Here is a 14,631-nt window from a genome sequence, read left to right on the forward strand (position 1 = left end):
TGTGTATTCAGAAATACCCCAAGTCATCACGTTCTGACTAAAGGGAGTAAGGATATCAGGAGCAAGAGAATTTAGTCCAAGCTCAGTAAGGTCCTTAAGAAGCATAGCAGGACCTCTTCACATTTTCCAAATTCTTCTCTCTCCTGCGGGTCTTAAAATAAACCCTTTCCACACACTGTTCTGCTCTTCGCTATACAATGAGTACTTTCTTTAGAAACTGGCTCTAAGCCTATTGGGTATCTTTCAAATAATCAATTACAGGCAAAAATGTGCACACCTGAAAGACGGTAATGTTCAAAGTCAGAGCACTGTGTTGGGGGGAAGCATTTAAATGAAAGTGCAACCAATTCATTTCTCGCTTTGTGACCTTTTAAAGTATCGGTGATCCCTTGTGAAATTCATAATAAAGATGTGCAATAGCAATCAATTAGAATGAAAAAAACATCAATTACAAGATCAAGAAATGAGATTTTAGTGGTCATCTAGCTACCAAATGCTTGCAGCATCGTCCGTGTTATGGGGGGTGTCTTCTAAATTACTCCACTGAAACAATTTTGAGGTCATAGCCTAAAACATCCTAAAAGAAAATTTCATATCCAGCTTTACAATAAAGATGAAATTATAGGAAAGAGACATATGACAGGAAAGAGCTCCCATCCAGTACACAGAGTAAATATATAGTATGTACCTATATTCATGTATACCAAATGAGTTAGAGCCTCAGTCCAGCAGGTTATAAAAGTCACACTTAATTTTCCCATCTGTAAAGATAGGGAACATTTACCTATGCCTTAATCAGGTTGTTAGTTAAATGTAGCAATTAAGATACCCTTTAGAATACAAAATGAAGCTTACCAGAACTCTCAGAGCCTACGGGGGACCCTCTCTTTAGTGAATTTAACAAATTACCTGCTAAATTAATTGAAGAGACTGCGTTTGCTGCAAGTCTGTATAAAAAGGTAATCAAGGCTGTTCCACGAGACTTTCTTTACTCTGGCTGGCCAGGACTAAAATTGTCCCAACACGTGAGATATAAAAAGTTATAATTATATTGTTTCTACACACTGTATCTATACTGTATTGCATTAAACTGTAGTATCTGTTCTTAAAAAAAGGATTCTGAGAATTCAGCACCTGGTTAGCAACATTCTGTGGTGTTTCACTTCAATATGGAACTGCAACTGATTTTTCATGCAGGGAGCTATTAATCTGAGCTTTTGTGGTAACAGAGTATAAGGAAATCAAAGATTTAATCAGGCATGTGTTTACCATTCTAGTTCTTGTTAATTCTGTGGAATAAGACAGATGAGTTATTTCCAGATCAACTAGCCCTTTCCTTTTACAATATCAAAACCCAAAGAGTAGCATTTTTCAAACAGCAGGTCATATACTGAAAATAAACTTCTTTTAGCTGAACGTGGGGTGGGCAGGATGGAGTCACAGCTCCCAGCGTTTTTGAAGAACAGATTTGTATAGCAAGCGTTAGAGCACTTGCTCGGAGTCCCGAGAAATTAGACCTGAACACTTGTTCATACAATTAGCTATTGTATTTTTCTCATTATGTTTTTAGACAGGCATCTTCTGAAGCCGAGAGAAAGAGCCTGTGCTCCAAAGCGAAATCACTCATGTACTGCTGCTTATTTCACTGCTGCCTTGTTCTGTATCAACATCATTTCAGAGTGCTGGTTCTCATTTTGTCTCATCAGCCACATTCTTGCAACTGTATAATGAAGGAAATAATTTGATCTCATATGCTTATTCTCTAAAAGGGGTAGAAAACTAGCAGAAACATTTTGCCTTAAGAGATATAAACAATGATCTGATAGAGTTCAACAGCTGAGGTTTTCTCAGATAGAAAGTTTCATTTTTAGTTATTGATTTTCCTAGTTTTGTTTTTAGATTTCACTTTTTATTATTGTAGAAACAAACTCTTTCAAAATAGCATCATGATCAGTGTTGTGGACCAAACAGGACTAAATGCTGTAATAGAGCATGCTCTGTGACATCAGAACACATACGAAATGCTGTTTCTATTTTAAACTGTGTTGCAGACATTATATAGTCACGCATGACAGAGGAGAAGCACTTCATCATCAGCTGGCTGTTTTACAACAGGTTCTTGCAACCAACTTATGCCACTGTCACAGCTGTTCCAAACATGGGTAGAATACATACTGCCAACGCATTTCATAATGTGTCTAATTTTTTAGGAACATTTTGCTGTCTCTTGCCCCATCCTAGAACTCTGTTTTTACAACCTCATTGACCAGAAATGGGAAGGTTCCCTCGTAAAAATAGTTTTATGTGGGCTAGAAAGCTATGCACACACATCTTCTAAGCAGCTAACTCACTTGTACAATCAGTTGATCAGTATGTGAGCCAGACAAATCTATTTCCTTGCCAGCTTATTTTTTCAAACACATCGCAGTAAACTCTAGGCCAGGAGAGACGTTATTTGTGTGCGTATTTGAAGGGAAATCTCCTACTGACAAGGGGGCACATTTGAGATATGTATTTGATGGATAGATACTTTTCAGTGGCATCTGAAAGCAAGATCGCAGAGACTCATCAAACAGCTGGTCTTACACCAGGAGGGCTCCAAAAAAGATGAAAGCAGTCAACAATAAATATGGCTAGCTGATGAGTACTTCATGCAAGAGGCTGAGATGGAAAAAGAGAGTCACGCTGCTATATATAGATCTAACTTCTTGATATCTTTTCCTGTTAGCTCCCATCTACCTCATCTGGTATGCTATGGCCAAAACCCTGATCATCTTTAAGTACTGAAATGAACAGTCTGAAAAATCACTGAGCACAACTGGATCAATGCAAATGAGCAGGTTGGAATCCAACAGGAAAAAAAGGAAATAAATCACAGATGTTAAACAGTGTCTTTGGAGATAAAATCAGTTCCGACAATGTTTATTTTATTTGTACTTAATTGTAAGCACTGAAAGTTGATCTACAGCACTTTTACAGAAGATTCAGATGTTTGTTTTTTGTGTACTTATTCATTGTGAAAGTTACTGTTTCTAGTTTAACTGAACTTTGCTCTTCTGCTCATATTAAGTCCAGACTGCAATTCACCTGTCTCATCTTGTAGTATCAAATGTACAGTACTGGGAGCATGCATAATCTTCTAGATGGATTATAAATATGAAATATGAAACTAGTATTTTTTTTTCCATCAAGTACACAGATTAAATATTAGCTTGAAGCTACATTGTTCACATTCTAAAGCTTGGTTACATAACAAATCTGTCAAGTACAGGTATCTTTCACTGTTTCCTGCCTTTTGTACATGTGATCATAATGAATTTCACAACTGCTACAGTAAGCTATTGCTTTATTTCTTGAACAATCCTAAGGAGTCCTATTAAACTGCACGGCTGGGTAGTTCCATTCCTGTGACACTTTACATAAAGAAGTGCCTTGTTTTTCATTCTTCATTGCACTTCTTGAATTTCCCATATGTCTTTGTTTTCTTGCGGCTACAGGAAATTCCATGTTGTCATAGGCCAAAATACTGAACACCTTGTGTTATGTATTAAGGAGAACTTGTGCTGCTGAAAATCACTATTTTTATCAACAGTCTTGGATCTTAGAGACAGCACAGTTAGGACATATCTATAACATCATAGTTACAAGGGATAGTTAAAGGGACAAAATGTCTAGATACGTCGACCATAAAATATCTTTGGTATGTCTCATAACCAGTTAAATATTTGTGAAGTATAATGAGAGACACTTCATGTTTCCTGCTTATTACCTGTGCTATCCTGTGAGATGATGTAATACTATTGCAAACAATTATTTTAGCTTTTTGTAACAGGCAGCAATACTCCAGTGTTGTTGCATCATGAATATTAATAATTAAAAATGACATTTCTTTGTGTGCATGACATGTGTAGCATAATTAAAAGCTTCTGTTTGTTTTTCGTTCAAGGATGAGAAAGGCCAGATACAGACAGAAATGAATGAAACACCTGGTGGCAAGGAGGAGGATAACATATCCCATAAACTGACAGTACAAATGCCACCTCAGATTTCCATCACAGAAGGTCTGGAGAATGTCAGAGCTGGGCCGATTGAATCCTTTAGTTTGCACAGCTATGGAGAATCTATTACAAATGAATTGAGAAAGAGCACACAGTCCCCTACCAAGGAATTAAATGAGGGACATACAGAGCCTGTGACTGAAGATGACATTTCCGGATGTACAGGAATTTCAACTATCGTCAACATTGACAGTTCACACCCAACTGAAACAGCAGGAAAAATGGAAAAGATTGAACAGAATGATACATCTGCATATAAAGTCTTGGTAACCCAGCCTATCACTGTTCCCACAGTAGAAGACAATGCTGAGAAGGACAACAAAGCAGTCCCAGGGAACATAGTTGAGGACAATGGAAAGAATCTTGTCGACAAAGAACAAGAATATCACTCTGTTCCAGAAACCCATTTATTTGTTACAAAATTAAACGTTTCAGGTGCTCCAAAGCTAGAAGAAGCAACACATGGTATTTCACAGGAAGAATTCTTGGGCTCACAAACCGAAAGTGCTCCCAAAATACAGACAGCTGAAGCAGATAACACAACTATTCCTGAGCTGCCAAGTCTGCTGAAACACATCAGGCCTGCTTCCCAGATGATTATCACATCCAGTAATGCTGAGAGAATGCCAGAGATTCCAGCTGCAGCTCCCCACAGTGAAAATGTCAGGATGGATCATATTCTCACTCAATCAGATCAAAAAGGCAAGATTTCAGAGCAAGAACAAGAAAGAAGTAAAGAGAATGCAGAGCTGGGAACAGACATGGGCAATAGTCTTCTCCCAGGTATAGTTATAAACCATGAAGATAACATTGAGCTTCATAAGCCAGATCCTAGAGCTATGAATCTAACGCCCCCAAGATCAGTTGAATCTGCTTCCCAAACAAAACAAGAAGCACCTGCTTTTATGATTCCCCAAGTTTCGATCATGTGCATGGACAATATTCCTACACCTGAATCTTCAGTCTCGGGAGAAGACCAGCCTATTGCAAAGGACGACGAATCTCTATCCTCTCTCCTCCGGGATGTCAAGAAAGACCTTGACACTGCAAAAAGCGCTGGAGTGTCATCTTTGGAAAGAGAAAACGAGAACATAAAAAAAGACTCCCTCCCTGCTGAGGCAAGCACCAAGGTAAACGCCACAGGTGTATCGTTAGAGATCCCCGCGGTTGCAAACAATCTGTCTTTAGAAACCCTAAACCAGCTTTCAACGGTTCTCTATCTTCGAACAACAGCTCTGGAAGATGAGAAAGAGCAGCGTGTATCACCAAGCCATTCTCCACATGTTGCTGTAATGGAACAAGACAGAGAAAAAAACGCAGAAGTCGCTGGCGAAATTTCAGCCCCCCCTGCCGAAAAACTCCAAAATGACAGACCCGTCGCTGACATAGTCTGCCTTTCGATCACCAGCACGCCTCCCCCGAGCCCAGCCGCCGCCCGACGGCTCGCAGCGAAGGCCCCGCCGGGCACAGAGGCTCCCGGGGTCACGGCCGTCCCTTCGATCCGTGTCGACAGCACCCCGCTGGCGGACACGCAGGAGGGCGACAGGGTGGGGCGGGACACCACCCCCCCGTCCGGGCCGTCCCGCGAAAGCAGCCCCAAACTGCAACGCCACGACAGCCTGACGCTCATCCCCTCCGCCACCCCCGAGGAGCTGGCCTCCGGGGCCCGCCGCAAGATCTTCATTCCAAAGCCCCGAGCCGACGAGGCCGAGGGCGCGGCGGGGCTGCCGGACGCCCAGGCAAAGAAGGAGGAGGTGCCCAAGAGGAGGAGGCTTTCGCAAGACCAGGAGGCGGCGCCCATGTCCCCAGGACAGGCGCGCAAGTCCGCCTACCTGCAGGCCCCCCCCGGGCCCCAGACGCCTCCCAGGGAGAGATGCTCTCCGAACCTTAGCAGGAAGAAGTCCACCTTGGAGGTGCCCAAACGATTTGAGGAAACGGACGAGAGGACCGATTCCACTAAGGACTCAAAGCCTGATGCCCCAACTGAAGAGAAACAGAAGCAAGACCCCTTCAAAGGTAAGCTGGTGGTAGCCATTTTGGGGGCAATAACAATAGGTTTTTTCCTAGTAGAAAATAGTCATAGTTTTCTGTACAGGACAGCACTGTTGCTGTTGCTAGTTTTTACCAACTGCAACGTGTCACGACTCGTCCCTTCTCCCGTAAGTGCCCTGGCATTCCCACGCGTACTAAATTCCACACATGCTCATCCAGGAACTAGTTCAATATTTAAACACTCTTCACCGGCCTACCTACACTCACTGCACACTGAAGTCTTCCGCAGCCTTCTCTTCTCGACCTGACTCTCCTACTTTTGACTTCGCTCTTGCCTAACAACTTGGATTTACTTTTGCTCCAGCGACCGTGCTCATGGCTTTGCACAGGGGTCCAACAACTCACCCCTTTCAGAAATCCTGACACGAAGTATGGCGAGGTGCCTGGTGATACCTGTAACTATGCAACGCATGCTGTATCTGAGTAGTGTAGGAGTTAATCTTGTCTTAAAACTCTAAATCGTATTCCCCAGCCGTCCTGCAGCTTATTGTGTTACACGTTTCAGAGGTGGGAGGTAGAGGTGTTAGCAATGGAAAGTACTGCATCATTTCAAAAGTTCATTCTAAGCAATTTTACATAACAGAACAGAGGAAGTTCTATTATTAAACATGCTGTAGCCTGCACGTTTACTCTTGCCTCAAAGAGCTGTTAATTTAGCATAAAAATGACCCAGAATCATATTCTGATAGGTAGAAATAAGCTGAACACCTGCATGATTGTCAGTATTGTGTTGATAGGTCACAAATCATTATCTGTATTTCAGAAAGCATGGTGATTATGATCCAGCCAATCATAAAACATAGGATCAGAAAATCCGAAAAATTAATCAATCAGAAAAGTAGGCTTTGATAACCTCAAGGAAGTGCTTCCTGTAGGTCTGCAGAAGGTTCCTATGCTCCTCCTAAGAGAGATATTTGAATACTCCCCCAAGTCCAATCTCTCCAGACACTCCAGGTTGTGAAGTCTGCACTTGCGATCTGCTTTCTTCAGTTCATACCATAAATGTTTCGCTGGGGACTGTGATAACCAATCAAGAACATTGATTTTGATACTGTATTACCCATTTGGTCACTGCAATCGAATTGCTTTGTTATCCAACTGTAAAGTCTATGTGTGGTGAAGCTTGAGTTATTTGACAGGAGGCACTAGCTGTTGGCTGAAATATCCTCATAAACATTTGAATCGGTCTCTGCTTCAGTTCTGATTAGGCCGATGGGACCATAGGATGCAAAACGATCATAAAATAGAACAAAGCGAAGACTACAAAACAGGCTAGAATGGTGTCCTCTCATTTGTAATTTTTTGTGTTCTTTATTTAATTACAGGGTATGAATCGCGTCGTTTTCTATTTAGAAATGTATATAAATATTTGAGAGGTATTCTGTTTAAATATTCAGTAGTCCTTTCCATCTGTTTCATGTTTTAATTCATATTCATTAAAAATGGTGATGTACTCTTGAATTGTCTTTGCTAAACGAACGTTGTAGGCATAACATGAAGGCTATGAAAATACGTTAGTAACAGCGTAGGAAGAGATGGAAAGAGGAAATGGCATGCATCTTAGAAAGCACACATATTGCATCACCTGATCCTGACTATAACCAGCTGACTTTGCCCACTCTTTCTCTGCTCAGCTCCTCAGGTTATCCGGAAGATCCGGGCAGAGCCCTTCTCGGATGCATCTGGTCACCTGAAACTCTGGTGTCAGTTCTTCAACGTGCTCAGCGACTCCACTATTAAGTGGTCCAGAGATGAAGTGGAAATTGCAGAAGTGAGAAGGAGGTAGATCACCAAGTGTTCACTATTTTACATCCCAGAGCCCAAGCCTTCAGTTAAACAGCCACCTGTAATAAGAAAATGTTGCATCTGAGAAGGATTCGAAACAATCCCCAGGGGAAACAGAAACCTGTACGGTAATAAAAGTAGAGTAATAATATGATGACTTTCGTGTTAAACAACCACCCATCAAGAACTCACTGTGGAGGCGACCTGCTAAATCACAGAGAAAACAATTATCATTTGTCATAACAAAGATCTGTTGCGTAAATAGTAACACTGCACTTTCGCTTTAGATACAGTAGTTCATGCAAAGGTGAGCTGACACGCAACACTTCTGTGATTCCCCCCAAACCACATGTCTCTGTGTGGTTTCAACATGCGTTTCAGATCATACTCTGCGAGCTGACCTACACTTATAAGAACATGTCTACAGTTGAACCTTGAAGGGACACTGAGTTCTCTGTCCTTCAGAAAGACTAAATCAGTGATAATTGTCCAGTTCTTAACCACTAACTCTGAGGCCATGTATCAGCCTTCCACATGACATGTTTCTACAAAAACCTATACAATTCACAGGGCCACACTGCCAGATGTGGATGATTCACATCATTTCTATGTCTGTTCTTCATTAAATGAAGAGGAATAATAGACACAAAAATGTTGATCTGTGGCATTTGTTTAAAAATCTAATATTTAGACAGACAGTTCCTTAGAACAATGGTGTTAGGACAGTGGATAAGGAATAGAGGTGTACAATAGTTTTTAAAGTCTGATACAGCATTGTAGTTCCCAGGACTGCGAATTCTTTCTCAGTGTAATTGAAACACTTTGTTTCCTAATCGGCAGCCGTCCCCTCAGTGATTTGCACTGCAGGGATGGCAGCTGTGTAATAATAAAGCCCACAGCTGTGACACAGACGGGCCATGACCCGTACAGTAAGGCTACTGGGGGACCGCGGTGCTGTAAGCCGAGTCGACTTGATTTCCTCATCAGCATGTTCATACGCGAGCGCTCCTGGGTCAGTAAATCTATATCTGTTCCGCCAGGGCAGCCTTGCAGCGTCAGCCAAACGTCTCTGGAAGTGAAAAGTAGGGACCCCCCTGGTGGCCGAATGAACGTCTAACATGAATGTGCATGAAAACTCAGCTGTTCCGGGGGGGATTCAAAATCTGGAGCAAACTGTTTCAATCCGGTGTCATGTCACTGTACGGGGATTAGGTGCTCCCAAAGCTCACATTGCCAGCCTTAACACATCTGTCCTCCCAGCATAGCCTCCTGAGCCACTGCCAGGGAGTCTGCTCTGTTACAGGAAGGAGAGGGATATTTACTAGCTTGTTCTGAGCTCATTGCAGTGCCCACACCAGAACATCCCCTGTAGTAACACCAGCTTTCGGCTGGAGGTTACCGAATTAATTAATAATTCATTCCTGGAATTGACACAATGCTGTCCATCCCAAAGGATCCCAAAGCACATTCCATGTGGGAGGTGGCCCTTATTATCTACTGCTGACACAGCAGTCATTATATGCCTGCAGCCCTGCTGTGTACTGTGTAATCCCATATACAGAATTATTCTGCAGTCCGCAATTTAATTGCAGCTCCCCTGTTTACCTGTACTGATTCTGAAATAGCTACCTTTAAATGGGGGTGTAAGCGTATACAAATACTATGTAATCACACAAGCTTCTCTCAAGTTAAAGAATCATACAGCTTCTCTCAAGCTAACGCGCTCTTGAAAAACTTGATGCACTGTGTACAAGAAACTGCTCACCTAAAACTGTTTATGAATTTCTTAGAACACTGTGTGAACGTTCGGGCAATTCATCTGATAATAAGTGCAATACGTGCTCTGGATTTGTATTTCAGCTCAGGTGACGAAGGTCAAGTAGCGCTCGCCATTGTCCAGGTGTCCAGTAAGGACTGTGGTGTTTACGGATGCTCTATAAAGAATGAATACGGAGCTGATTCCACAGATTTCTTACTGAGTGCAGAGGGTATGTAGAGGGTATGTGCAGAGGGGATATGAGATGGAACAGTATAACCTGAAACAAGTACCAGAAATGTTCTAGCTTCTAAGGGTAGGCTTTGTGACCGCAGATAATTTTGTGTGGGATATGAATCAAAATGTAATAAACCTGTTAACTTTTGCTTGGTAGACTCTGAAGCCTTCACATTTCATGTGAAATTATGTTTTATTTTTGTAATTTTGTAGTTTTGTTTTTTAAATCACTTGTTCATTTTGAATTTTGCAAATCTTTGAGTTAATTATTTTGCCCTTTCTTCCTGGTTTCCAGTGCTGTCGGGTTTCCTTTTGCGAGAAGATGTAGAAGGTGAGCAAAAAAAAAACAGTTTTACTACAATACGCAAAACAAACAAGCCACGAAAAAAGAGCCAACAGCATATATTTGTTTTAGGGGGAGCTGACTGATTGCAGCATTTTGTGTCATTAAAAAGCTTTGTGGTTAGAGAGATAATATTGCTCAGATTTATAATTTCAAAATGCAGATTACCCGAAAAGCAGAAGTCTAGAGTTCAAGGCTCACAGTGCAAGCAGTATCCTCTTCAAGAATCTGAAGCAGGACATTTTCAGCCAGTGCCTGTGAAGATGCCTTCACCTGAAGGTGCGGTAACAAGCACAAACCGTGCAATATGAAAGTTACTCCTTGATCACTGCGCCTGTAGATGCTAATGGTAGGAGCACTTGCAATTATTGCCATGTGCAGAACTGCTCATGCTAAGAAGACGTCTAACCACTTGCGTGCATTGAGCTCGGGTGGCAGGATGCAACCTCAGACACTTGCCTGCTTCTGAAAATGAAGTTCCTTTGAATGAAAACTGAACTCCCCTTCTCTTTTCATGTGGCGTAGTGGGGGAGGAGATCGAGATGACTCCGATGCTGTTTACTAAGGGCCTGGCAGAGTCGGGGCACTGGGGGGACAAGTTCTTTGGGCGGATCATGACGGAGGAGGTGCACCTCGGAGAAGGGCTGACGCACAAAGCCAGCAGGGTGAAGGTCATCTATGGACTAGACCCCATATTCGAGTCGGGCAGCACCTGCATCATTAAAGTCCGAAACCCCATTGCATATGGGACCAAGCAGGAGAACGACCTCATCGAGAAAAACCACGAGTTTACGAAGCAGGTGAGAGAGGCAGCCTCACCCCCACCAACACAAGCGCTTCTTGTTGGCCTTAATGATCGGTTTCGGCCTTGATTGTTAGACCCTGAAAAGACTACTCAAAAAGAATTTCAGTCTGAAGTTAGACGCTGTGTTAAAATTTGGACAACTTAAACAGAGGTTTTTTGGCAGACTTGAAAAATCTTGTGCATTTTTTCAGGGCTTATAAAAACGAATTGATATTTAGTCTTATCGGTGATGCCCGAGGTGACTGTAGGTGTTCTCTAGATGGTCAAATATTCCCATTGCTCTGCTATTTGCATATTAAGAAGATTACAGGCTTCAATCAGACAATTTGTTTTCAATTTAATGAATTAAAAATTCCCTTCTGATTGTGTAAATACCCTGTCCCCCACATAAAGTTCTAATATAAACACAATGTGATACCACATTATCAGCTTCATATTCTAACAGCTCATGGTTTATTTCCTAAGAGTGTCTTGTTTAATCCTATTCATAACAAGAAACTAGCTACTTGGATATTACTCATTGGCAGCTGTTCAAGAGAAACCCAGTCATCTGTTGGGATATAAGATGCAATGGGTTTTATGTGGGGGTAAGACTGTACTGTATTTAGCTATAGACCACTCACACATAATCTGTGAACAAGGGGATTTCCCTTACTTGCTTTACAGTATATCAAAATCGTATTACAATAAGCACATATTGTAGTGGCCCATCATCAAGGAATATTTGCACATTTAAGCTTTTCAAAACAAATATTTTGCCAAATAAATGTAGTTAATATAGTATTGTGTTAGTACAATAATTAAAAAAAAATCCATGTTTTTTAAAAATTCAATCTTTATTTTATAAATCCTATCTCTTTGTTGGTATATAAACTGAAAAAAAGATGAAAACAATGTGTGATAGCAGAATTAAACAAGAACGAACTGTAGTTTTCAACAGCCACAGATAAGAACATGTGGTAATATACAGATGGCAGTGTCTGCTTTCCTGTTTCTGTAGTCTTCCACAGAACATGGATGAACGTTACTCCCTTATCTTACAGGAATGTAAAATACAAAACACTGCCCGTGAGTACTGCAAGATCTTTGCTGCCGAGACAAGGGTGATTGAAAACTTCGGCCCAGCACTGGAGTAAGTGACATAAACATTTTTAAACCCAAGGAAAACACTCCTTCTTCATTTAAACTGGAGTCGGGAACAGTCTCCTCTCAAACAACACCGTCTTGCCACCCAGGCAAAAGTTTTCAATTTTGCCGTACGGACAGTGGCTTGACCGCTTTTTTTTTTTCGTTTAAACTCGATGCTTTTCATCTCGGTACAGTATACTCAAAATGTACCACTCCTTCAATGCTGACATAGCTGATAAGCAGCAGCTATTGATTCTTAGAACACGATTATGTTGCGGTTTACATAGCTCAGTGGCGCTGGCCTGGCAGTCACTATGATCTGATTCTCCTTCACCTGCGTTCTCATTCGGTCACAGAATTATTCCCCTGCATCTGATCTATCGGCCTGCGAACACTGTTCCCTACGCCACAGTGGAGGCGGATTTGAGAGGCTGCTTCGGGAAGTACTGCATGAGGGATGAGGCGGGGCGTCTCATCCTGAGGAGTGTCTCGGAGGTGGAGCAGAAATGCTCTGCTTTCCAGCACTGGATCTACCAGTGGACTAACGGGAACTTACTGATCACGGACTTGGAAGGTGAGAGGAGATACCAGCGAAACTGTACATTACAGATGCTGAGAAATCATAGCTGGAAAATGTATGTACTATACATGCAAATAGCATATTAGCTAAGATTAGTCATGAGCTCAAACTTCCTCTCTATAGGTATGTGAAGACACCAGCAGAGCAGTTAGCTTGCATAAGTGACAATAGGATTTTGGTGAACAGAGCTAAATGTATAATACTGAACAAGCAGGCATATGGTATAAGTCACTACATAAAAATAATTATTATTTCATTTTACTGCTAATGATAGATTCAGGGCTAATTCCTCCATGGGTCACTGTAACCCTTAGTCTGTTGTAATAATTGATGAGACAACCTTTTCTTCATTTTTGCAGGAGTGGGTCTGAAGATTACAAACGTTGGGATTGCTACAAAATCAAAAGGGTCAGTAAATCTAGCAGTATATCAAACTGTATGTGTGTGCCTGTACACAGAACGTCTAAGTTAAAACATTGGATGCACTTGGGTCCCATAATAAATGCTTCTTCTTAAAGAAAATAATGTAGTTGAAACCGCATGTTCAAATAGGATGTATTCAGCAGACCTCCTGTCTTATTAATGAATATCTGAGGCCTTACCATTCTCCAAGATTCAGGGGTTGTATATATTTATGGCACAAAGAGATTACACTCGTATAAGTTTTTTCCTAATGTTTTCTAATGTTTTCCTAATGAACTGTTTTTTGGTGGAAGGGACATTGCTCACGTCTGTGTTGTGTACTAAGCGTAAGGGACTGCAGGCAAGAGGCATCTGCTCAAAAATAAAGTGAAATGTCTTCATATTTAGTAAGAGGTCTTTACCAGGTCAACGTTCCAAAATGAAACAAAATCATTTCAGGGCAGACATGTTACAGGTATCATATAAATCTCTTAATATGTAATTAATATCCATTCCTAAACCTCTTCCAATGCGGGGTCGCGGGGGAGGAGGACTTATCCTGGCAAGCAATGTGCACAAGGTGGGATACATCGTAGATGGGACACCAGTGTGTCACAGGACAGACACAGACACGCACACTCGCACCACGGCCAATTTTTTCCAGAATCCAATTAATTTAACAGCATGTTTTTAGTCTTTGGGAGAAAACTGGAGCACCAGGAGGAAAACCCATACAAACAATTCCAGGTTTGGAATTGAACACCAGGTCTTTGGTGCCGCAAGGCAACAATCCTAACCCCTGCATCACTGTGCCACCCTGATACAGTATTAAATACCTTTAGTTGTCTGGGTGATTTAATCTGGTTCTGTTGTCTTCCACAAATCTGAATTTGAATTGATGAATGATTTATAAATGGAAGCATATGCCTGTTATTTCATACCAAAGGCTAAAGACCCTTAGTCTCCCTGAGAGAACCAAAGGTTTATGACACTGCATAAGAAAGAGTTTATACTGAGTCACTGTGAAATGCAGGGTTAAATCACCTCTCAGGAAACATCAGCATTCTCTTTCAGAATTCTTGAATTCATTCATTCCTTGAACACAAGATGGTGTTTTTTCCATGACTATTTTCAGGATAGTAAGGAATTGAGGAGATTAATGTATACATTTTCACTCTCTCACAATAGCAGGGTATTATATTACAAGTTAATAAATGGTAAGTCATACTATCGCAATGACAGATAGAAGTTTGGTGATGGTTTTCACAAACAAGTATGAAAAAAGATCACTTTTTTTTCCGCTATTCAAATTATTTGGAGAAACAAAAGTCTGTTCAAGAGCAGTATCGAATGAATGTGGAGGATTCATCTGTAGTGGGACAGGAAGAAAAGGGATTTTGCTGTGTGAAAAGTAGTCATGTACAGACCAGCACAGCACTTTCGTCTTATTGTGTTACAAAATGCCAGTTAAGAAGTAGAATTAAA

General features: G+C 41.4%; 1 protein-coding gene across 5 annotated transcripts in view; it reads left to right on the forward strand.

Annotated features, from left to right (window-relative positions):
• Positions 1 to 14,631, forward strand: part of alpk3a (alpha kinase 3a) — a 33,578-nt gene that overhangs the window by 14,875 nt on the left and 4,072 nt on the right. For all 5 annotated transcript variants that reach the window (XM_088641519.1, XM_088641517.1, XM_088641520.1 and 2 more), the window contains 8 exons: positions 3,947 to 6,074; positions 7,745 to 7,892; positions 9,756 to 9,883; positions 10,184 to 10,219; positions 10,757 to 11,031; positions 12,080 to 12,168; positions 12,521 to 12,738; positions 13,104 to 13,152. In XM_088641519.1, coding sequence (XP_088497645.1) covers positions 3,947 to 6,074; positions 7,745 to 7,892; positions 9,756 to 9,883; positions 10,184 to 10,219; positions 10,757 to 11,031; positions 12,080 to 12,168; positions 12,521 to 12,738; positions 13,104 to 13,152 — 3,071 coding nt within the window. The remainder of the gene's footprint in view (positions 1 to 3,946; positions 6,075 to 7,744; positions 7,893 to 9,755; positions 9,884 to 10,183; positions 10,220 to 10,756; positions 11,032 to 12,079; positions 12,169 to 12,520; positions 12,739 to 13,103; positions 13,153 to 14,631) is intronic.

The sequence above is a fragment of the Lepisosteus platostomus genome, chromosome 7, assembly GCF_059453375.1.
Source record: "Lepisosteus platostomus isolate fLepPlt1 chromosome 7, fLepPlt1.hap1, whole genome shotgun sequence".
Lineage (NCBI taxonomy): Eukaryota > Metazoa > Chordata > Actinopteri > Semionotiformes > Lepisosteidae > Lepisosteus > Lepisosteus platostomus.